Genomic DNA, 25,828 nt, shown 5'->3' with positions numbered 1-25,828 from the left:
TCAGAATGGCCATCATCAAAAAATCTACAAACAATAAATGCTGGAAAGGGTGAGAAAAGGAGAAAAGGGAACCCTCTTGCACTGTTCTTGGGAATGTGAATTGATACAGTCACTATGGAGAACAGTATGGAGGTTCCTTTAAAAACTAAACATAGAAATACCATACGACCCAGGAATCCCACTACTGGACATATACCCAGAGAAAACCATAATTCCAAAAGAGTCATGTACCACAATGTTCATTGTAGCTCTATTTACAATAGCCAGGACATGGAAACAACCTAAGTGTCCATCCATAGATGAATGGATAAAGGAGATGTGGCACATATATAGTGAGGTGGATCGAGGTAGAGACTGTCATACAGAGTGAAGTAAGTCAGAAAGAGAAAAACAAATACTGTAAGCTAACGCATGTATATGGAATCTAAGAATAAAAATGGTTCTGAAGACCCTAGGGGCAGGACAGGAATAAAGACACAGACGTAGAGAATGGGCTTGAGGCCACAGGGAGGGCAAAGGGTAAGCTGAGACGAAGTGAGAGCGTGGCATGGACATATATACTACCAAAGGTAAAATAGCTAGTGGGAAGCAGCTGCATCACACAGGGAAATCAGCACAGTGCTTTATGACCACCTAGAGGGGTGGGATTGGGAGAGTGGGAGGGAGACACAAGAGGGAGGGGATATGGGGATATATGTATACGTATAGCTGATTCACTTTGTTTTACAGCAGAAACTAACACACCATTTTAAAGCAATTATACTCCAATAAAGATGTTAAAAAATAAGAAAGAAGGCATATCTGAGATACTCCCTTTGGAATCATGGCCCATAAACAGCTTTCCATCCTTCTGAGTCTGGAAAAATTGTTCAGGACAGCAGAAGGTACAATAACTACAGATAGTTCAGACTGTGCCCAGGAAAAGACACCTGGGACCCCCACCAAACCAAGGTCATACAATATCCTGGTTGCAGAAGAACTTTTAGGGCACAAGAGCTAGACAAGGCCTTTTAGGGTGCAACTCCCTCATTTTTCAGTTGTGAAAACTACTAGTTGCTTTCTCTGACATGTGAGCCTCGGGGTCTCAGGGTCTCCTGGAAAGAAATGGAGCACACTACAAGGTCCTGCAGAGAGGTGCCTCCTGGTCCCAATTGAATGTATGGCATAGACAACTATGTTTAACCAAAAATTTCTGTGAATAATAATAATAAAGGAAATTTTTCAACATTCTAGTCATTTTAGGACAATGGAGTATGGGTAACCAGTGAAGTATTTTTATTTTCCAAATTTTTATTGGTAGTCTTTTATTTCTTTTGTAATGGGGAAAAAATGATATAATCATGAATACTTCCGAGACCCTCTAAGTCCTTTCATTTGCTCAATGAACAAAAATACAGAAAAGAAGGAAGAATGTCTTCCTCCACCTGAGCACGTGCATGTATAAAAGAAGGCACTCCTACTTGGGTGCCTGCCTCCAAGGGATAGGATCACAGTCCCACAGCCAAGCAGCTCCATCGCGGTGTTGGTCAGGGGCTGGTGCTCTCCCAGGGGGCTCCGAGGACTCGGCACAGACTGGGTGGAGGGCAGTTCTGAGAAGAAGAAACCATCCATTTGCCAATTTAGTTCTCTTTTCTCCTATGTAAATGAAACCAAAGATAGACATCTCTTAATGGCTACTTTCCCAGCAAAAAAAACTGGATCAAATGCAATGTGCAGGAAGACAGCTAGAATGTGATGAGTGTGCCAGCTCCCTGCAGAATGCCATAATTACTCTCAAGCCCCAGCGGCGGTCACCCACCTCCTTTTGGGATAGTTGACTGCTGCTGGGGCTTGGGAGTAACACCTGAAGGGTGGCACCATGAGAATCTGTGCAGTGCCAGGCTGATGGCTCACAGATAATGTGAGGGGCCAGGACCAAGCCTTCCACTTTTATGGGAAAGCAGTTCTCAGGGTCTATTAGGATGGCGGCAAGAGGGGACTCTTGCATCACACATTCCCAAGAACCTGGGAGCGTACAGCCAGCCTTCAAAACACTTCTAAGTCCTCCCCAACAAAGCCAGCTGGGGGTGACTGGTAAGGTGAGCCACTGTTATGAAAGGGTGGGCACAGAACACAGGGATGTTTAGCTTTGAAGCTCTCAAACTGGAATGAACCTTAGAGATCATGTTCACAAATCCCCCACCACCACATAGATGGAACTGGGGAGATGGCAGGAAGTAACCAGTTACCAAAACTGTGCTATTTTCCGATCCTGCTTTCACATGACCAAATATTCCAGCCAGGGGCAGGAGCACAGGCTCTTCCTGGGAGGCTTTATTGATGATGACAAGTCATAACTGCTTCTACTTTACAGCTGTTGATGCTCAGCAAACAGATCAGTAAATAGAGAAAGTCATTTGCCAAACACAGGGATTCTAAGATACAAACTGATGGTAAAATACATACTGGGGTATTTTCAGCTGAACCCATCTTCCAGGTGCAGGAAACCTCACATGTCTCACCTCGAGAGCTCCATGTTCTCTCCCAAGCTCAGAGAAAATTCTGCTCAGACTGAGGCTTCATGGGTTTTTCCACCAGACATGCTCTCATCCTCTCTCACCTCACCACTCGGAACCTCCTCACTGGCTTCTGAAGCCTCAAGCTCCCCTTCCTCTAGCCCTTCCTCCAGCAGAAGCAAGCAAGGAAGTCTTGCCCAAACTCAAATCTAAGCATGTCACTCTCTTGCCTAAAACCCTTAAAGGCTCCTCTGTCTAAAGAACATCTAGAATGACTTAACCTGTCATGTAAAATTCCTCAGGATCTGGCCCCGCCTCTCCTCTAGGTTTATCTCACCAATCCTCTGCCTCCTTCTAGAACTTTGAAGCCCAACAACAGGTAATTGTGCATATTTCCTAGCCCACAGCAGAGAGCTGCTGGCCTTCGTGACTTTACACTTGTTTCTCCTCCATCATCCTTCCTTCTTCCCCTGAATCCTCCTCTGACAGATCCACTTCGACAAGTTGTCATCTCTGAGGCCAACTCAGGGGTCACCTGCTCCAAGAAGCTGCCCCCACCTTCCACCCGCAGGCTGGTTAAAGGCCCCTTTCTGTGGTCTTAGAGCCTTTCTCTCCTGTGATACTTACCACGCCATGATCTGGTTATCCATTTACACTGGACTGCGAGCTTTTTGAGAACAGAGATGGCCTGGCACACACATCAGACATTCAATAATAATAAATGAGTGAGTCCTCAGTGGCTTTGGAGGCACCTTTCCAAAGAGGAGGGGATTGCTCTGGGCTGAGCCCCTGTCCGCTGTGCTCCTTACTCTCACTCAATGGAGTCATTCCCAGAATCCAGAGGTGGGGAGTGGGGAAGAGGCTGAATGTGGGTGGCCTGGGACTGAGAGAAAGGCACCTGGTCTTGGTCACTTTCCCTCAGGCACAAGATGCAGACCCTGCCAGCCCTACCCCTGGCCTCACCTGGGAAGGCAAAATGGTAAAAGGAAAAGGCTTATCATCCCACAGACATGGATTCAAAATGAGCTCTACACTCCCAGCTGTGTAGACCAGACAAGATGTTTCACCTCAGGGGAAGAAGGGGTCACAGTTTCTTCACATGAAGAATGAGAAAAAATGTCCTTCCAAAGTTTGGAGAGCAGTAACTAAGTGAAATTACATATGTAAAGCCCCCCACAGGGGAAGTTGAACTTAGAAAGCCAGGATGCAAGAGCACTCAAGAACCTAGGCCAGCACCTGGAGTCATCACCCATCACCTACTGTGACAAGAGCTTCTTGCCATCTGCTGTATGAGGCAGTGGGTCTGAGGGAGAAAGGGAGAGTTATAGAGAAGGAAGACAAATATCTTCGAAGGCAAGATTTTGAAGGCCATTTCTCCAGCTAGGCCCCAGGAGACCACGAATTATGGTAGGAGCCAGAAGTTGACTTTGGGGTGTGGCATTTAATAGGCTCTCAGTGCGCAGGTGAGGAAATGAAGCTCCAGGGAGGGAAACAACTTAACATTTAAGCAACAATGGCACAGTGAGTTGGTTGTTAGAAGAGTTCAGGATTTCTAACCCAAATTTAGGCCAAGATGACCCAGGACCCAGACTCAAAAGGTAAAAGGATTGAAGACCAACATCAAGCCCAAACAATTTAGGAACATCGTTTCTCCCCATTTTCTGTGTCAGTGGTCTTTAACCTGGGGGCCGTGAACCGCCTGAAGGTGAAGACATGTACCTATGAATATTTCCTCATCACCCCAAAAATGTTAAGAACTGCTGACCCTGTATCTTTGTTGCCTCCTTGAAGTTTATAAAGAATCCCGAATACAGTATTTTCCTAAATGTTTTTACATGGACCAGCCTCTAGTTCAGACACGGGGTCACCATGTGACCTTGATGAAGACCCTTAGCACTCTTGCCGCTGTTTCCTTATCTTAAAAAATGCAGTCAATAAATGATTCCACACCTCCTGTTTAAAGCACATGCTGGGCTAAAACAAGCAGGTGGAGTCCAGCGGCCTCTCATGTCCCCTCTGGGCCTGTGGCCTGTGATTCAGAGCCATTCCCACAACCTCTGATTCAAACTCTCTGCGTGGGTGACACTGGAGGAAAGGAAGTAAAAGGAGACGTGGGCTCTGCCCCAGGAACCCACAAGCTCCAAAAGCTCTCCAGAGGTACCTACTCCCCAGGAAACGAGACGGGCCACATTCTTCACCATTCAGCTTTATCAGAGCCATTGTCCTGTAATATGCTGACTGGGCCAGCCGAGTGAATCAGAGGAGTCTGTCTGGGAACTTTTATGATCTGAACAAAGGAGATAGGTTTTTTTTGGGGGGGGGTTGTTTTTTTGTTTTTTGCGGTACGCGAGCCTCTCACTGTTGTGGCCTCTCCCGTTGCGGAGCACAGGCTCCGGACGTGCAGGCTCAGCAGCCATGGCTCACAGACCCAGCCGCTCCGCGGCATGTGGGATCTTCCCGGACCGGGGCACGAACCTGTGTCCCCTGCATTGGCAGGCGGACTCTCAACCCCTGCGCCACCAGGGAAGCCCTGGAGATAGTTATTTGATGGGAATGGGGGGGACAAAGCAATGTCCTGCATTGCTGACCCTGTGTAATTACACCCTGGTTCCCAATAACGACAGCTGTAGAAATCTAAAATCTTAAATCTCAGGTGGTATTCAATCAGATTGTCCCAAATCTCTCTGGAGGGCTGGGGATGGTTAGAGAAATTATTGAGTCACCTTATCTTAAGATGTGGGGTGGAATAATCTCCCCAAAGCTGTCCCAGCCCAGGCCCAGATACTGGTTGATTTTTGAGGGCTCAGACCCCAAATACTCCATCTCTGCACCAAGGAAAAGACAGGTCACCTTAGGTCACTCAGCCACCTGGCTAGGTCACTGCCACATGCAGAAGATGGAAAACTGTGTCTTCCTGTGGGTGGATTATAACCTAATCAAGGAAGAAGAGCCCACAACACACATATGTGTGCACACACTTCAAAGTCATGTAGATACCAGGCTAATTATTCATGATCACATGTATAGTATCACCAAATGTCAGAGCTGGAATGGACTCAACTGATTCCTAGTCTAACTTTCCCATTTTAAAGATGATGAATGTGAGGCCAAAGAGGGTCAGGGACTTGCCTGAAGTCACACATCTTGTTAGGGACAGAGCTAGGTCTCTTGGGTCTCTGTGCAGTACCCTGTCTACTGCATCACAATGCATAGAAAAGTACAAGTCAGAGGCTGAGTGCTGGGGGGACAGAGGAAAGGAAATAGAACAAGGAGAACTGAGGGGAATCAGGAAGGCTTCATGAAGGAGATGAGTCCTGAACAGATTCAGATTGCACTAACATTCTGTAAGTAGCTTGATGGCCCTAAGTGTTGGTGCATATGTTTTCTAACTTATTCCTCACAAGAAGTCTGTGAAATAGTGTTATCCCTTTTCCACAAGAGGAAATTGAGGCTCTGAGAGGCTAAAGAGCTTATCCAATATTACACATACCCTATGTAATAGAGTCAACCCTAGGTCAGTGGGATCCTGAGTCCATTCTTTCTCCATGCATTACCGAAAGCTACTCTTTGGCTGATACACTTAAATAAAGGAGGATTAACCTGGGAACTTAATTCTTCATTTGAGACCTCCCTCCTCCAGAGTCCCCAAGAAATTCAGACATTGGGAAGGTATATTAATTTTCCGTTGCTGCTGTAACAAGTTACCACAACATTAGTGGGTTAAAATATCAGAAATTGGTGGGGGGGGGATGAATTGGGAGATTGGGATTGACACATATACACTAATATGTATAAAATAGATAACTAATAAGAGCCTGCTGTATAGCACAGGGAACTCTACTTCACTTTGCTGTACAGTAAAATTAACCCAACATTGTAAAACAGCTATACCCCAATAAAAAAATTTTTTTAACATCAGAAATTCATTATCATCCAGTCTGGAAGTCATAAGTCTAACACAGTTCTCTCTGGGCCAAAATCAAAATGCTAGCAGGGCTACATTTCTTTCTGGAGGCTCTAGGGGAGGATCTGTTTCCTTGCCTTTTCCAGCCTCTAGATGTTGTCCACATTTCTGGCCTGTGGTCTCCTTCCATATTCAAAACATGCAATGGCCAAGTCTTTCTCACAGCACATCACATCACTCTGACACTGACCCTTCTGCCTCTTCACATTGAAAGACCCTTGTGATCGCACTGGACCCACTTCAGTGTAATCAGCAGTGTCAGGCAGAAAGTCCTTTGAGAGGAGTGGAACTCTGGGCTTTTCTTAACTGCCTTCACCACCCTCCACAAGACCGTGACCTGGTTTCTCCATTGTTCTGCACTTCTATTTGGTCTCCTTTTCCTTGGGCTCAGCCAAAAACATAGAAATCCATGTGGCATGAGCAAGGTCTTCTCAGGCATCCTGCTGCAGAAAACTTGGAGATCTCAACCAAGCAAGTCTCCTCCCCTAATCTCTCACCCACCCCTTTTCTGAGTCAGCCTCAGCCTCTATTCTCATCTCAACAGGCTCCTAACAAGTATTCCTTCCTCCAGGCTTCCTGGAATTTCCCTGTCCACCCTCCTGGGCAGTAATTCCTACTGTCCAGTAAAACACAGCACAGACATCTGTTCCCCCAGAGCCTTCCAGGACCTTCCACTCAAGGCTAATGAAGGGGCCTTCTTCTGGAATGTGGGGACTTACCTCCACCCATATTTCCCATGAGACTGTGAGCCCCTTGAAAGCAGGGCCAAGAATGACTGAAAGAATGAATGAATAAACTCAATGACAGAGAATTCTTTGCCTCCTAGGACTTTGGGGAGGGGGTAGTTGCTTTGTCTCTTATCATTCCACACAAAAGATTAAGGCCATGAAGAGGGAAAGGAGAAATGGAAGCAAGAGATGATAAAAGAGGAGAAGGAAAAGGAGCAGGAGAGTCCCCATTCAACACCTGATCATCCAGTTCCCAGATTCCCCAAATGACCTATCTCTTCAGTTACTCTCATGGATCTTCCAAATCCCTCTCCTCATCCCACATATCCTCACTCCCACCACAGCCTCCCAAAGGTCACGTCCCTCCCAGGAACATCAGCACCACTCCCCTGGCCAGCCTCTGATCCCTCCCCATCCAGGCATTTATCTCTCACCAGGACACTGAGGGGGACCACGCTGGCGCTACATCAATCCTCCATGCACCAGTCCTAAAGGAAAAAATATCACCTGGTCTCCCACAGCTCACCTTTTGAAAACATTTTCAGGAGCAAGCATCCAAAAACTATATAAATCTTTGAAGGATTTCCTGATTTTAGCCAAATACCTCTTTTAGGAAATGACCTAAACCTACCTATTCAAGCTTTAAAGTCCCTGGAATTTGTTCAACTTTAACTAACAAGCACAATTCACCACGTTATGATCTAGGGGCTTCTTTTATAATGAATGTTTTCCCATTTTTCCATTACATGAAATTTCCTCTACACCCCATTGTCACCCACATTCACCTTCTTCATCCTTTACTTAATGAATTTACTCCATCAATAATCATTTATCTTCCACTTACTCTATCTATGGCACAGACCCTACCATCTAGGAACCGACAACCCAGTACAGTAATAACATCTTGTACATAAATAACTGGTATTCTCAATAATGATAGTAAATATCATATAAATAGCACAAACAATAAATTCTATGGGAGTTCAGAAAGAGACAAATCTGTTTCTAGTTTAGAGTAATCAGGAAAGCCTCCTTGGAAGATAACAGATTTTAATGGAGCCTTGAAAAATGCTTAAGATTTCTACAGGCCTGGAAAGGGAGGACAAACAAGTTTGAAGTGACAACCCAAACTGGATGTGTTTGCTTTGAAACTTTTCCTTTCACCCTCCTGGCTTTTTTTGTTTTGTTTTTTTTTTTTACATCTTTATTGGAGTATTATTGCTTTACAATGGTGTGTTAGTTTCTGCTTTATAACAAAGTGAATCAGTTATACACATATACATATGTTCCCATATCTCTTCCCTCTTGTGTCTCCCTCCCTCCCACCCTCCCTATCCCACCCCTCCAGGAGGTCACAAAGCACCGAACTGATCTCCCTGTGCTATGCGGCTGCTTCCCACTAGCTATCTACCTTACGTTTGGTAGTGTATATATGTCCATTTGTCACAGCTTTGTCACAGCTTACCCTTCCCCCATCCCATATCCTCAAGTCCATTCTCTAGTAGGTCTGTGTCTTTATTCCTGTCTTACCCCTAGGTTCTTCATGACATTTTTTTTCTTAAATTCCATATATATGTGTTAGCATATGGTATTTGTCTCTCTCTTTCTGACTTACTTCACTCTGTATGACAGACTCTAGGTATATCCACCTTATTACAAATAACTCAATTTCGTTTCTTTTTATGGCTGAGTAATATTCCACTGTATATATGTGCCACATCTTCTTTATCCATTCATCCGATGATGGACACTTAGGTTGTTTCCATCTCCAGGCTATTGTAAATAGAGCTGCAATGAACATTTTGGTATATGACTCCTTTTGAATTATGGTTTTCTCAGGGTATATGCCCAGTAGTGAGATTGCTGCGTTATATGGTAGCTCCATTTGTAGTTTTTTAAGGAACCTCCATACTGTTCTCCACAGTGGTTGTATCAATTTACATTCCCATCAGCAGTGCAAGAGGGTTCCCTTTTCTCCACACCCTATCCAGCATTTATTGTTTCTAGATTTTTTGATGATGGCCATTCTGACTGGTGTGAGATATCTCATTGTACTTTTGATTTGCATTTCTCTAATGATTAATGATGTTGAGCATTCTTTCATGTGTTTATTGGCAGTCTGCATATCTTCTTTGGAGAAATGTCTATTTAGGTCTTCTGCCCATTTTTGGTTTGGGTTGTTTGGTTTTTTGTTACTGAGCTGCATGAGCTGCTTATAAATTTAGGAGATTAATCCTTTGTCAGTTGCTTCATTTGCAAATATTTTCTCCCATTCTGAGGGTTGTCTTTTGGTCTTGTTTATGGTTTCCTTTGCTGTGCAAAAGCTTTGAAGTTTCATTAGGTCCCATTTGTTTAATTTTGTTTTTATTTCCATTTCTGTAGGAGGTGGGTCAAAAAGGATCTTGTTGTGATTTATGTCATAGAGTGTTCTGCCTATGTTTTCCTCTAAGAATTTGATAGCTTCTGGCCTTACATTTAGGTCTTTAATCCATTTTGAGCTTATTTTTGTGTATGGTGTTAGGGAGTGATCTAATTTCAAACTTTTACATGTAGCTGTCCAGTTTTCCCAGCATCACTTATTGAAGAGGCTGTCCTTTCTCCACTGTATATTCCTGCCTCCTTTATCAAAGATAAGGTGACCATATGTGCGTGGGTTTATCTCTGGGCTTTCTATCCTGTTCCATTGATCTATCTTTCTGTTTCTGTGCCAGTACCATACTGTCTTGATTACTGTAGCTTTGTAGTATAGTCTGAAGTCAGGGAGCCTGATTCCTCCAGCTCCATTTTTTGTTCTCAAGATTGCTTTGGCTATTCGGGGTCTTTTGTGTTTCCATACAAATTGTGAAAATTTTTGTTCTAGTTCTGTGAAAAATGCCAGTGGTAGTTTGATAGAGATTACATTGAATCTGTAGATTGCTTTGGGTAGTAGAGTCATTTTCACAGTGTTGATTCTTCCAATCCAAGAACATGGTATTTCTCTCCATTTTTATTGTCTTTAATTTCTTTCATCTGTGTCTTATAATTTCTGTATACAGGTCTTTTGTCTCCTTAGGTAGGTTTATTCCTAGATATTTTATTCTTTTTGTTGCAATAGTAAATGGGAGTGTTTTCTTGATTTCACTTTCAGATTTTTTATCATTAGTGTATAGGAATGCCGGAGATTTCTGTGCATTAATTTTGTATCCTGTTACTTTACCAAATTCATTGATTAGCTCTAGTAGTTTTCCAGTAGCATCTTTAGGATTCTCTATGTATAATATCATGTCATTTGCCAACAGTGAAAGCTTTATTTCTTCTTTTCCAATTTGAATTCCTTTTATTTCCTTTGCTTCTCTGATTGCTGTGGCTAAAACTTCCAAAACTATGTTGAATAAGAGTGGTGAGAGTGGGCAACCTTGTCTTGTTCCTGATCTTAGTGGAAATGCTTTCAGTTTTTCACCATTGAGGATGATGTTGGCTGTGGGCTTGTCATATATGGCCTTTATTATGTTGAGGAAAGTTCCCTCTGTGCCTACTTTCTGCAGGGTTTTTATCATAAATGGGTGTTGAATTTTGTTGAAAGCTTTCTCTGCATCTATTGAGATGATCATATATTTTTTCTCTTTCAATTTGTTAATATGGTGTATCACGTTGATTGATTTGTGTATATTGAAGAATCCTTGCATTCCTGGAATAAACCCCACATGGTGTATGATCCGTTTAATGTGCTGTTGGATTCTGTTTGCTAGTATTTTGTTGAGGATTTTTACATCTATGTTCATCAGTGATATTGGCCTGTAGTTTTCTTTCTTTGTGACATCCTTGTCTAGTTTTGGTATCAGGGTGATGGTGGCCTCGTAGAATGAGTTTGGGGGTGTTCCTCCCTCTGCTATATTTTGGAAGAGTTTGAGAAGGAAAGATGTTAGCTCTTCTCTAAATGTTTGATAGAATTCACCGGTGAAGCCATCTGGTCCTGGGCTTTTGTTTGTTGGAAGATTTTTAATCACAGTTTCAATTTCAGTGCTTGTGATTGGTCTGTTCCTATTTTCTATTTCTTCCTGATTCAGTCTCGGCAGGTTGTGCATTTCTAAGAATTTGTCCATTTCTTCCAGGTTGTCCATCTTCTCCTGGTTTTTATTGACCTGAGTTCTAAATAAGGTTTTTCCAGAAGGCAAGGAGACAGGTTAACCTTGTTCCGTCCTGTTTTTTTGGTCACTATGAAAACTCTGAATAACTCCACTCTTAGAAGTGTCATAAATCAAGGTTGAGAAGGTGAAGATTATCTGCCTTCTCCCTCCTTTCTCTTCCCCTCCAGACTACTTTACAACCCAAGAGTAACAAATGACTCCATATTCTCTCAAGACCTCCATTCAGGAAAATCACTCTCTCTCCAGGATGCTATAGGTCTTTTGTTTGCTTGGGTCCTATGAGTGAGATTTTGAAGAAGCATCCAGTGGAAATGCCTGAAAATGGCCATATGAGCCCTTGACCCAGACAGACCCCAAGCTTTAGGCATAAATTCTCCCCATGGGTGAAGACAAGATGAGCAAGGTGGACCTTATCTCTCACCACATCCTGAGCCAGTTTGGGTAGACAAGGAACCCAGTCCTAGTTTTGAGACAGAAATAACGTTTTATGAATGTTCTTTTGTGGCTGCCTTTAAGAAGAGAGATATGGAGTGATAACTAGAGACTTCTGGGAAGATGGCGGAAGAGTAAGACGCAGAGATCACCTTCCTCCCCACAGATACACCAGAAATACATCTACACATGGAACAACTCCTACAGAACACCCAATGAACGCTGGCAGAAGACCTCAGACCTCCCAAAAGGCAAGAAACCCACCACGCACCTGGGTAGGGCAAAAGAAAAAAGAATAAACAGAGGCAAAAGGATAGGGACGGGTCCTGCACCAGCGGGAGGGAGCTGTGAAGGAGGAAAAGTGTCCACACACTAGGAAGCCCCTTCGCGGGCAGAGACTGCGGGTGGCGGAGCAGGGAGCTTCAGAGTCGCGGAGGAGAGCACAGCAACAGGGGTGCGGAGGGCAAAGCAGAGAGATTCTAGCACAGAGGATCAGGGCCGACTGGCACTCACCAGCCAAGAGGCTTTTCTGCTCACCCGCCGGGGCGGGTGGGGCTGGGAGCTGAGGCTCGGGCTTCAATCGGAGCACCGGGAGAGGACTGGTGTTGGCGGCGTGAACACAGCCTGCAGGGCGTTAGTGCACCGCGGCTAGCCGGGAGGGAGTCCGGGGAAAAGTCTGGACCTTCCGAAGAGGCAAGAGACTTTTTCTTCCCTCTTTATTTCCTGGTGCGCGAGGAGAGGAGATTAAGAACGCTGCTTAAAGGAGCTCCAGAGACAGGCATGAGCCGCGGCTAAAGGTGCGGACCCCAGAGACAGACATGAGACGCTAAGGCCGCTGCTGCCGCCACCAAGAAGCCTGTGTGTGAACACAGGTCACTATCCACACCCCCCTTCCGGGGAGCCTGTGCAGCCCGCCACTGCCAGCGTCCCGGGATCCAGGGACAACTCCCCTGGGAGAACGCGTGGTGCGCATCAGGCTGGCGCAACGTCACTCCGGCCTCTGCCGCCGCAGGCTCGCCCTGCACTCCGTGACGCTCCCTACCTCCGGCCTGAGGGAGCCAGAGCCCCCGAATCAGCGGCTCCTTTAACCCCGTCCGATCTGAGCAAAGAACAGACGCCCTCCGGAACCTACACGCAGAGGCGGGGCCAAATCCAAAGCTGAGCCCCCGGAGCTGTGCGAACAAAGAAGAGAAAGGGAAATCTCTCCCAGCAGCCACAGAAGCAGCGGATTAAAGCTGCACAATCAACTTGACGTACCTGCATCTGTGGAATACATGAATAGACAAAGAGTCACCCCAACTTGAGGACGTGGACTTTGAGAGGAAGATTTATTATTCTTTCCCCTTTTCCTTTTTTTGTGTGTATGTGTATGCTTCTGTGTGAGATTTTGTCTGTATAGCTTTGCTTCCACCATTTGTCTGAGGGTTCTATCCGTCCTGGTTTTTTTTCTTAATAATTACTTTTTATTTTAATAACCATATTTTATTTTACTTTATTTTCGTTCTTTCTTTCCTTCCTTCCCTCCTTTAGACAACGAATCATCCCAAATTGAGGAGGTGGACTTTGAGAGCAAGATTTATGATTTTTTCCTCTTTTCCTCTTTTTCTGAGTGTGTATGTGTATGCTTCTGTGTGAGGTTTTGTCTGTATAGCTTTGCTTCCACCATTTGTTCTGGGTTCTATCCATCCATTTTTGGGGGGTTTTTTCCTCTTAATAATTATTTTTTTTATTTTAATAACTTCATTATATTTTATCTAACTTTATTTTATTTTATTTTGTCTTCTTTCTTTTTTCTTTCCTTCCCTCCTTCCTTCCTTGCTCCCTCCCTCCCTCCCTCCTTCCTTTCTTTCTTTCTACTTCTACTAATTCTTTCTTTCTACTTTTTCTCCCTTTTCTTCTGAGCCATGGGGTTGAAAGGCTCTTGGTGCTGCAGCCAGGAGTTAGTGCTGTGCCTCTGAGGTGGGAGAGCCAACTCCAGGACACTGGTCCACAAGAGGCCTCCCAGCTGCACATAATATCAAACAGTGAACATCTCCCAGAGATCTCCATCTCAACACCAGCACCCAGCTTCACTCAACGACCAGCAAGCTACAGTGCTGAACATCCTATGCCAAACAACTAGCAAGACAGGAACACAACCCCACCCACTAGCAGAGAGGCTGCCCAAAATCATAATAGGTCTATAGACACCCCAAAACACACCACCAGACGTGGACCTGCCCACCAGAAAGACAAGATCCAGCCGCATCCACCAGAACACAGGCACTAATCCCCTCCACCAGGAAGCCTACACAACCCACTGAACCAACCTTAGCCACTGGGGACAGACACCAAAAACAACAGGAACTACGAACCTTCAGCCTGCAAAAAGGAGACCCCAAACACAGTAAGATAAGCAAAATGAGAAGACAGAAAAACACACAGCAGATGAAGGAGCAAGATAAAAACCCACCAGACCTAACAAATGAAGAGGAAATAGGCAGTCTACCTGAAAAAGAATTCAGAATAATGATAGTAAAGATGATCCAAAATCTTAGAAATAGAATAGACAAAATGCAAGAAACATTTAACAAGGATGTAAAAGAACTAAAGACGAAACAAACAATGATGAACAACACAATAAATGAAATGAAAAGTACTCTAGATGGGATCAATAGCAGAATAACTGAGGCAGAAGAACGGATAAGTGACCTGGAAGATAAAATAGTGGAAGTAACTAATGCAGAGCAGAAAAAAGAATGAAAAGAAATGAGCACAGTCTCAGAGACCTCTGGGACAACATTAAATGCACCAACATTCGATTATAGGGGTTCCAGAAGAAGGAGAGGGAAAGAAAGGGACTGAGAAAATATTTGAAGAGATTATAGTTGAAAACTTCCCTAATATGGGAAAGGAAATAGTTAATCAAGTCCAGGAAGCACAGAGAGTCCCATACAGGATAAATCCAAGGAGAAATACGCCAAGACACATGTTAATCAAACTGTCAAAAATTAAATACAAAGAAAACATATTAAAAGCAGCAAGGGGAAAACAATAAATAACACACACAGGAATCCCCATAAGGTTAACAGCTGATCTTTCAGCAGAAACTCTGCAAGCCAGAAAGGAGTGGCAGGACATATTGAAAGTGATGAAGGAGAAAAACCTGCAACCAAGATTACTCTACCCAGCAAGGATCTCATTCAGATTTGATGGAGAAATTAAAACCTTTACAGACAAGCAAAAGCTGAGAGAGTTCAGCACCACCAAACCAGCTCTACAACAACTGCTAAAGGAACTTCTCTAGGCAAGAAACACAAGAGAAGGAAAAGACCTACAATACCAAACCGAAAACAATTAAGAAAATGGGAATGGGAACATACATATCAATAATTACCTTAAATGTAAATGGACTAAATACTCCCACCAAAAGACACAGATTGGCTGAATGGATACAAAAACAAGACACATATATTTGCTGCATACAAGAGACCCACTTCAGACCTAGGGACACATACAGACTGAAAGTAAGGGGATGGAAAAAGGTATTTCATGCAAATGGAAACCAAAAGAAAGCTGGAGTAGCAATTCTCATATCAGACAAAATAGACTTTAAAAAAAGACTATTAGAAGAGACAAAGAAGGACACTACATAATGATCAAGGGAGCGATCCAACAAGAAGATATAACAATTGTAAATATTTATGCACCCAACATAGGAGCACCTCAATACATAAGGCAAATACTAACAGCCATAAAAGGGGAAATCGATAGTAACACATTCATAGTCGGAGACTTTAACACCCACTTTCACCAATGGACAGATCACCCAAAATGAAAGTAAATAAGGAAACACAAGCTTTAAATGATACATTAAACAAGATGGACTTAATTGATATTTATAGGACATTCCATCCACAAACAACAGAATACACATTTTTCTCAAGTGCTCATGGAACATTCTCCAGGATAGATCATATCTTGGTCACAAATCAAGCCTTGGTAAAATTTAAGAAAATTGAAATTGTATCAAGTATCTTTTCCGACCACATCGCTATGAGACTAGATATCAATTACAGGAAAAAATCTGTAAAAAATACAAACACATGAAGGCTAAACAATACACTACTTAATAACGAAGTGATCACTGAAGAAATCAAAGAGGAAATCAAAAAATACCTAGGAACAAATGACAATGGAGACACGACAACTCAAAATCTATGAGATGCAGGAAAAGCAGTTCTAAGAGGGAAGTCTATAGCAATACAATCCTACCTTAAAAAACAGGAAACATCTCGAATAAACAACCTAACCTTGCACCTAAAGCAATTAGAGAAAGAAGAACAAAAAAACCCCAAAGTTAGCAGAAGGAAAGAAATCATAAAAATCAGATCAGAATTAAATGAAAAAGAAATGAAGGAAACGATAGCAAAGATCAATAAAACTAAAAGCTGGTTCTTTGGGAAGATAAACAAAATTGATAAACCATTAGCCAGACTCAGCAATAAAAAAAGGGAGAAGACTCAAATCAATAGAATTAGAAATGAAAAAGGAGAAGGAACAACTGACACTGCAGAAATACAAAAGATCATGAGACAGTACAACAAGCAACTCTATGGCAATAAAATGGACAACCTGGAAGAAATGGACAAATTCTTAGAAAGGCACAACCTGCCAAGACTGAATCAGGAAGAAATAGAAAATATGAACAGACCAATCACAAGCACTGAGATTGAAACTGTGATTTAAAATCTTCCAACAAACAAAAGCCCAGGACCAAATGGCTTCACAGGCGAATTCTATCAAACATTTAGAGAAGAGCTAACACCTATCCTTCTCAAACTCTTCCAAAATATAGCAGAGGGAGGAACACTCCCCAACTCATTCTATGAGGCCACCATCACCCTGATAACAAAACCAGACAAGGATGTCACAAAGAAAGAAAACTACAGGCCAGTATCACTGATGAACATAGATGCAAAAATCCTCAACAAAATACTAGCAAACAGAATCCAACAGCACATTAAAGGGATCATACACCATGATCAAGTAGGGTTTATTCCAGGAATGCAAGAATTCTTCAATATACGCTAATCAATCAACATGATATACCTTATTAAAAAATTGAAGGAGAAAAACCATATGATCATCTCAATAGATGCAGAGAAAGCTTTCAACAAAATTCAACACCCATTTATGATAAAAACCCTGCAGAAAGTAGGCATAGAGGGAACTTTCCTCAACATAATAAAGGCCATATATGACAAACCCACAGCCAACATCATCCTCAATGGTGAAAAACTGAAAGCATTTCCACTAAGATCAGGAACAAGACAAGGTTGCCCACTCTCACCACTCTTTTTCAACATAGTTTTGGAAGTTTTAGCCACAGCAATCAGAGAAGCAAAGGAAATAAAAGGAATCCCAATTGGAAAGGAAGAAGTAAAGCTGTCACTATTTGCAGATGACATGATACTATACATAGAGAATCCTAAAGATGCTACCAGAAAACTACTAGAGATAATCAGTGAATTTGGTAAAGTAGCAAGATACAAAATTAATGCACAGAAATCTCTGGCATTCCTCTCCACTAAGGATGAAAAATCTGAAAGTGAAATCAAGAAAACACTCCCATTTACCATTGCAACAAAAAGAATAAAATATCTAGGAATAAACCTACCTAAGGAGACAAAAGACCTGTATGCAGAAAATTATAAGACACTGATGAAAGAAATTAAAGATGATACAAATAGATGGAGAGATATACCATGTTCTTGGATTGGAAGAATCAACATTGTGAAAATGACTCTACTACCCAGAGCAATCTACAGATTCAATGCAATCCCTATCACACTACCACTGGCATTTTTCACAGAACTAGAACAAAAAATTTCACAATTTGTATGGAAACACAAAAGACCCCGAATAGCTAAAGCAATATTGAGAACGAAAAATGGAGCTGGAGGAATCAGGCTTCCTGACTTCAGACTATACTACAAAGCTACAGTAATCAAAACAGTATGGTACTGGCACAAAAACAGAAAGATAGATCGATGGAACAGGATAGAAAGCCCAGAGATAAACCCACGCACATATGGTCACCTTATCTTTGATAAAGGAGGCAGGATTGTACAGTGGAGAAAGGACAGCCTCTTCAATAAGTGGTGCTGGGAAAACTGGACAGGTACATGTAAAAGTATGAGATTAGATCACTCCCTAACACCATACACAAAAATAAGCTCAAAATGGATTAAAGACCTAAATGTAAGGCCAGAAACTATCAAACTCTTAGAGGAAAGCATAGGCAGGACACTCTATAACATAAATCACAGCAAGGTCCTTTTTGACCCACCTACTAGAGTAATGGAAATAAAAGCAAAAATAAACAAATGGGACCTAATGAAACTTAAAAGCTTTTGTGCAACAAAGGAAACCATAAACAAGACCAAAAAAGCATACTCAGAATGGGAGAAAATATTTGCAAATGAAGCAACTGACAAAGGATTAATCTCCAAAATTTATAAGCAGCTCAGGCAGCTTAATAACAAAAAAACAAACAACCCAATCCAAAAATGGGCAGAAGACCTAAATAGACATTTCTCCAAAGAAGATATACAGACTGCCAACAAACACATGAAAGAATGCTCAACATCACTAATCATTAGAGAAATGCAAATCAAAACTACAATGAGATATCATCTCACACCAGTCAGAATGGCCATCATCAAAAAATCTAGAAACAATAAATGCTGGAGAGGATGTGGAGAAAAGGGAACCCTCTTACACTGTTGGTGGGAATGTAAATTGTTACAGCCACTGTGGAGAACAGTATGGAGGTTCCTTAAAAAACTACAAATAGAACTACCATATGACCCAGCAATCCCACTACTGGGCATATACCTTAGAAAACCATAATTCAAAAAGAGTCATGTACCAAAATGTTCATTGCAGCTCTATTTACAATAGCCTGGAGATGGAAACAACCTAAGTGTCCATCATCGGATGAATGGATAAAGAAGATGTGGCACATAAATACAATGGAATATTACTCAGTCATAAAAAGAAGCGAAATTGAGCTATTTGTAATGAGTTGGATATACCTAGAGTCTGTCATACAGAGTGAAGTAAGTCAGAAAGAGAGAGACAAATACCGTATGCTAACACATATATATGGAATTTAAGAAAAAAAATGTCAGGAAGAACCTAGGGGTGAAAAAGGAATAAAGACACAGACTTACTAGAGAATGGACTTGAGGATATGGGGAGGGGGAAGGGTAAACTGTGACAAAGCGAGAGAGAGGCATGGACATATATACACTACCAAACGTAAGGTAGATAGCTAGTGGGAAGCAGCCACATAGCACAGGGAGATCAGCTCGGTGCTTTGTGACCACCTGGAGGGGTGGGATAGGGAGGGTGGGAGGGAGGGAGACGCAAGCAGGAAGATATATGGGAACATATGTATACATATAACTGATTCATTTTGTTGTGAAGCTGAAACTAACATACCATTGCAAGGCAATTATACTCAATAAAAATAAAATAAAAATTAAAAAAATAAATAAAAAAAGAAGAGAGATATGACAGAAGCCCCTCCCTGCTGAGGCCTGGTGAGGACCCAGAGGTCAAAATGGAGGCTGATTAACAGGCATCCCAAGCAGTCACTCAATCCATGGGCAATTTCAGAGGAAGCTTGTTATGGTGACTCCACAATTAAGACCTCAGCCCACGTGGCCAGTCTGTCTTGCAGGAGGCTGGACCAAGCACTATATAAAAGTCCCTACCAGGCTAGCCCCCTCATCCACATCTTTTGTTGAGGGTTGTTGAAGATCAAGTAAGTGGGGACGTCTGTGCCCTCTCTCTCCCTTTCTGCTCTGTGTTGGGGAAGCTACTATTCTCTTCCTCTACTGGGCTGTAGTTTATTCTGATTTTTGAAGTGGTTTGCCATTTCTTGGGCTTCTCAAACCATTCTGTGTATTCTACCTAGTCTCCTGCATCTAATTTTCAAAAAGATTAGTCAAATAGGAGAGAATGAAAAGATCCATGGAAGGATTGGGTTTAGGAGTTTGGGCCTATATATATTGACAAAATCTCTGAGAATATCCCCACCTAGGAGACAGGTGTCAGAGAGAGCTGAAGTAGGGATAGAAAAGAGAAAGGAATAAAAATCAGCAGAGAAATGAGCTCTTAGTGTTAATAATCATTCGCTCCCTGTTCCCCTCTAACAATCCTTCATCCCACCAATTCCCAGCCTGTTACTGTTAATGCAAATAATTTCAAAGCTTGTGTTTGTTTCAGGTCCTGCAAATCACCCTAGGATGTCCTTTAATAAGCAGCAGTGCAAACAGCCATGCATGCCTTCTCCAAGTCTTCAAAAGACCCAAGGGCATTGCCAGGCAAAGGCTGAGGAGGTGTGCCTCCCCCCATGCCAGCACCCTTGCCAAAAGAAGTGCCCAGTGCAAGCTCAAGAGGTGCATCTTCCTCAGTGCCAGGAGTTAAACCAAGAAAACTTCTTACAGCAAGGCCAAGACCCATGCCTACCTCTATGTCAAGACCAAAGCCCACCTCAGTGTGTGGAGACATGCCAGGAGATATCTCAGACAAAACGTGTGGAGGTTTGCCCACAGAAAGTCCAGGAGAAGTGCTTACCCCCTGGCAAGGGAAAGTAGCTGCTCATAATGCCATTTGGGGGTCAAGAAGATGATCCCAGTCCAACTCCAACCCCTGTCATGGTGACCTTCTCCTATAGGTACGTCTATGTGCACCCTGCTCTTGCCTCCTGGCTTCTTCAGTATTCCAGGACTTGGTCTGTGTCTCTGAAGACAGTTCTTTCTGTATTTCCTCAACCTCTGTGAATAAATGTTGTCAACAATCTATTAGAATGTCTCTGCTGTAGGAATATGATGTGGTTATCAGGGGCGACCAAAGAAGCCTAGTTCAGCTCCTTTGGGGCAAAAATTCACCCAGCCCTGGGCGTGTAACAGCCAAGGATGCCTCCATCCTTCTTTCAGAGTGTCAACCTCTCACTTGAGCCTCAAAACAAACTGAATTTTGGTGGTCTTTGTGTGGCTCACCACCACCATGGCTGTGGAGAAGGAGTTGGTGATGTTGCAAAAATCAAAAACTGGGTAATTTTGTCTCTGCATCCCCAAAAAAGAACAGAAAATGATTAGATGTTGGAATGTTGGCTGTGCTTTTAAAAAGGAAACTAAATGAAATTGATTCCAAACAGCCAATAAGGAAAGATGAGATGAAATGTTTGGGGTCCTGATGGTTGATCTTTTTGCTTCATTGCTGACCTGCTTTAGGCCCTTTATTTCCACCATGTATACTCTTTAGAGATGTGATTTGTGACTGTGTGGTGCAGGCTGGTCTGTTCTCCAGCTTCTTTGCTTTCTTCTCCCTGGTGAAGGTAAAATGCAGAATAAAGCTGATCCTAAAACTGATGCCTGACTTGATGCATGCTTATTCCTCTCCACCAACCAACCACCTGATGTGCTTGTGATGACTATTTTTTCCTTTTTTGATAATCTGGAATAGGAATAAAAAACAGCCCTCCAGGGCTTCCCTGGTGGCACAGTGGTTAACAATCCACCTGCCAATGCAGGGGACACGGGTTCGAGCCCTGGTCCCGGAAGATCCCACATGCTGCAGAGCAAATAAGCCCGCATGCCACAACTACTAAGCCTGCGCTCCAGAGCCCTTGAGCCACAACTCTTGAAGCCCGGGCGCCTAGAGGCCATGTTGTGCAACAAGAGAAGCTACACAATGAGAAGCCCACACACTGGAACAAAGAGTAGCCCCGCTCACCGCAAGTAGAGAAAGCCCGCGCACAGCAGCAAAGACCCATTGCAGCCAAAAATTAATTAATTAATTGTTTTTTAAAAAAAAAGAAACAGCCCTCTAAGGTACATAGAACAGCCATGCTCAAAGAAGCCTCCTTAAGGGGCACCTGGACCATCTCACTCCCATCCACAATATATCATAGGCTCAGCTATGCCCACATTTTACACCTGAGAAAATCCACCTGGGGCTGGGGTCTCAAAACTTCAGGTCCAGGATTCTTTCCACTACAGCATCTTTCCTCTCTGATCCTTGTTTTCCAGACAAAAGGGCTAAAATGGGTAGGAGGGGAGTTACATGGAAGAGCCATGATACCCACAAGCATAGCATCCCTGTCAGAGGGAAGACCTAGGTGTGCATCTGAGATGAACACAAACTCTGCCCTACCATCTGGCCAGATTTCAGAAAAGTCAGGCATCCTGGGTCACCTCCCTGCACCCTGTCACTGCCCAGTTGTGGAGGATACACAAGGCTGTGGGCTCTGAGGTTGCATGAAAGGGCCGAGTAGACTCCAGACTTACAGGAGAGAACCAATGGCGGCTTCTCAGCTGTGCCCTGAGGTCTGACCTGGGCCCTGAGGCTTGAGTCAAGGGCCAGCCTCCTGAGGGGTAAAGAGGTTCCTCCCTCATCCCCCGGGTCCCCCTTTCTCCTCAGCCTGTATGGCTGTGCCCCCATGGATGGCCAGGACAGCCCCTCCCTGAAGGGGAGCCCAAGGTCTCAGCTGTTTGGCTGAACTGAGGTCTTTCCAGCACTGGGACCACCCCAGTGTCTCAATCTTGGAGATTTTCTAAGGCAAGAAAGAGCTGGAAGATGACTTGGGGGAGATTTCAAGCGGCAACATGGAGCCCTCAGGCACTCACTGAGTCTGCAGGTGGCGAGTGCCAGGCCCTGAGGTCTACGCACATTCTCTAAGGGAATCCTGGCAGTAGCCTCAGGGGGTGTATATTGCCCCTTTGTTAAGGAACTGGTCTGGCCTCACAAAGCTAGTAAGTAGTGAAGTCAAGATTCTAACCAGAGTTTCTCTTGACTCCACAACAGACTCCTATTTGCATGAGGAAAGTGCCCATGGCACACAGATGAAGTTTCTAGAAGCTGTCTTCTTCTCATTCATTCATTCATGAACCTAAGAAGCACTCACTGATCACCTACCAGGTGGCAGGTGCTGAAGATCCAAGCAGGCAGCATCCCTGTGCAGAGCTAGAGAGCTGTCTTTCCACGGGCCACACATGCCAAAGGACACTTTCCAAAACCTCCTGCACATATCAAGTCCCTGAACATCTCCAGGGGTCTGAATCAGTTCTCTTGCCTGCTTGGAACAAGTTTTCTCTTCCATTTTCCAATTTTGGAATAAGCCAGCTGCTCCCCAGGGCCCCAGCCTGCAAAGAGACTCCAGAGAGCCTTCCCAGCAGGAAAACTTCTGACTGGGCTGAGGATGTTCTGGGACATTTTTCCAGCCTGGCTCAAGCCCAAGGAACGTCTTTGATCTCTGGCATTAAAAGTGTGCACAGGGCTTCCCTGGTGGCGCAGTGGTTGAGAGTCCGCCTGCCGATGCAGGGGACGCGGGTTCGTGCCCCGGTCCGGGAAGATCCCACGTGCCGCGGAGCGGCTGGGCCCGTGAGCCATGGCCACTGAACCTGCGCGTCCAGAGCCTGTGCTCCGCAACGGGAGAGGCCACAACAGTGAGAGGCCCGTGTACCACAAAAAAAAAAAAAAAAAAAAAGTGTGCACATATTGGAGTCCAAGATCAGACACTCAGATGCTGAGCGGAAGCACGGGGCAGACAAGCAGGGGGAGTCCAGCCATATCCAAAAGAGGATAACCCGCTGATTACAGGGAAGGCCTCAACAGATGGAGGGAGACAAACCTGCAGATTGCAGATAGGGGAGCAGACGTCAGGGAGCCAGCAGGCCTTCATCAAGCTCTTTCATAGGAACCACCGCACCGTGCTCATGCTCACAGAGCTCTGACCCAGCCCTTCCTGCGCTGCTGCTGCTGCTGGAGCTGGGGCCCTAGTGACACAGACCTGGGCCATGGGGACAGCCAGGACCAAACCCACAGCACCTAGACTCCCTCAGCTATTTGCATCTGAGCTGAAGCCTTTCAGAAGCGGGGGGGGGGGGTGGGGGGGGTGGGGGTGGGGGTGGGGGGAGCGTATTACCAGGGAGAGTCGCAGATGCTAGGAGTCCTTGTTGACAATTGTTAAAGAAAACCACAAACAGATGCCATAGTTTTCATATATCCCTCCACCAAACACCCACAGCCACATAACCAAAACTAAGACTGTCCTGATTCCCCCAAATTGTTGGCTTCTGACCATAAGCAAACTTAAGCTTTCCTCATGTCAGCATGATTTCATAGCTTCCCAGCCAATCAGCTACAAAAGAGTAATTTTGTGTAGCACCGTTAGCCAAAAAGGGATGCAGGTTTCTAGTGGCCAATCACGGTAGAGATCAATGTACTTCCTCACTTTCAAAACAGAGCTCTAGGGACTTCCCTGGTGGTCCAGTGGTTAAGACTTTGCTCCCCAGTGCAGTGGGTGTGGGTTGGATCCCTGGTCAGGGAGCTAAAATCCCATATGCTTCAGGGACAAATCAACCAAGACATAAAACAGAAGCAATATTGTAACAAATTCAATAAAGACTCTAAAAATGGTCCACATCAAAAAAAAGAGAAAAAAAAGAAACCAAGCTACGACCCTCTTTTTCTCAGCTTCTTGCCACTTTCTGCTAGAAGTCTTCCAGTTCTGCAAACTGTCCTTTTGTTCGTACCATAAACTTTTAAATTTTCTCTAACTTGATTTGACTTCAACTTTTGACCCAGTTAACTCAATATGTGACAAGTGTGGGACCCATGGGCTCTGTGTGCCAAGAGAAGATGCAAACTGACAAGAGCATAAGGGAGGGTGGTGGGATTCATCCACTCCTTCGGTAGCTGTTTGTGGAGAACCACTCTGCACAGGCCCCATGCCAGGCTCCAGAGGCCCCAGGGGAGGGGGATGCGTGATGGAACCGTGGCCTGAGGACTTTCACTGTAGCAACTATTGAAATCTATTTAGTCTAGAGAAGAAATTGGCCGAAGGAGCAGGATAGCCTTGCTCACGTATTTTAAGTGCTTTTGTGAGGGAGGAAATGGATTTCTGTGAGTTTGCAAAGGATGGAGTTGGAAGAGAAATAGGCAGAAATTACAAATTTGGGTTCAGTTTAAGAAAATTCATATGATGAGATCTGTTTGCTGGTGACAGGAGCTGCTTTTGGACTTGTCATGCTTCTATGAACTGGAGGTGTACAACTAGGGGGTGATGTTACCAGTGTGACAGCTAAGCTTCCCTCTGCTTGTCTAGCACTGAGACTCACCTCACTCATCTAATTCTCTTGGGCAGAGTTGGGACTGGGGCCAGAGGAGCCTAGTGGGACAGGGAGATTCAGAAGACCTGACCCCGAGGTCAGGAGACAGAGGAAATTACTCTGACCTCTAATATATTCCCCAGAGGCCCTTCGGGGGTCCAAACTCCTGGAGACCAGCAGAGGGACCATGGCTTGAGGCTAAAGGAAAGGAGGAGGACAGGTAAGTGATGAGAAGTGGCTCCCCCAAATTTAGGACTTTTCTAAGTATGTGTTTTGGGCCAAACACTTCAGCCCTGAGTGGCACCTTACAGTAATTCCTCACTAACTTCCAAATCCAATCTTCTCAGCCAGGGTTTAGCACATCTCTTTCCCCTTTATTCCTTACTACCTCGCCTTCTGGACCTCCCTTCTCTCCTGAGCCAGTGTGGTCCATCTGTTCCACGCTCATGTGCACCTGACAACCATCGTAGCCTCCTTACCACCTGCACCTGCCCCTCTCCAATCCAGGATCCTCCTCCTGCTTGTGTCTTCCGACCCATGTGTTTCAAACTCACTTCCTCCAGGAAACCTTCCATGATGTCAGGCCCACTTCCTAAGTGTAGAGGGAGACCCCTGCAGCACTTCAGCCTGGGCACCATGTACCCACACTGGTCCCTAGGGGTCTGTGGTCCCTTACAGCTGCCTTGTGTGTGAGTGGCCTGTGTCTCCTGTCAGCACAACAGCCCCAGATGATGGCCCATGGGCCTGGCTGTGCTCTTTGGCTGTCTTCATAGGACCAACCACATTAAGTTTTAGACACTCTCGGAGTCAGCCAACCAGCATGTCCTCTGAAGCAGAGATGAAGGAGGCTTCTTTTATTGTTAGGGTGACAAAACTCATCCTGGCTGGCCTGGAACTGAAGGGGTTCCCAGGATGC

The 25,828-nt window shown here is 44.3% G+C and overlaps 1 protein-coding gene across 1 annotated transcript; it reads left to right on the top strand.

The window, feature by feature from the left end:
- Positions 1-20,043: 20,043 nt before the first annotated feature.
- PRR9 (proline rich 9) lies at positions 20,044-20,394 on the top strand (the record flags this gene model as incomplete). The annotated part of the gene is made up of 1 exon (XM_082677963.1): positions 20,044-20,394. The coding sequence occupies one exon, from the start codon at positions 20,044-20,046 to the stop codon at positions 20,392-20,394; it is 351 nt and encodes a 116-aa protein (XP_082534089.1).
- Positions 20,395-25,828: the final 5,434 nt, after the last annotated feature.

Source organism: Grampus griseus (assembly GCF_964374135.1).
Source record: "Grampus griseus genome assembly, chromosome: 1".
Classification (NCBI taxonomy): domain Eukaryota; kingdom Metazoa; phylum Chordata; class Mammalia; order Artiodactyla; family Delphinidae; genus Grampus; species Grampus griseus.
The sequence above is the reverse complement of the archived record's forward strand: the minus strand, read 5'-3'. Positions and strand labels throughout refer to the sequence as shown.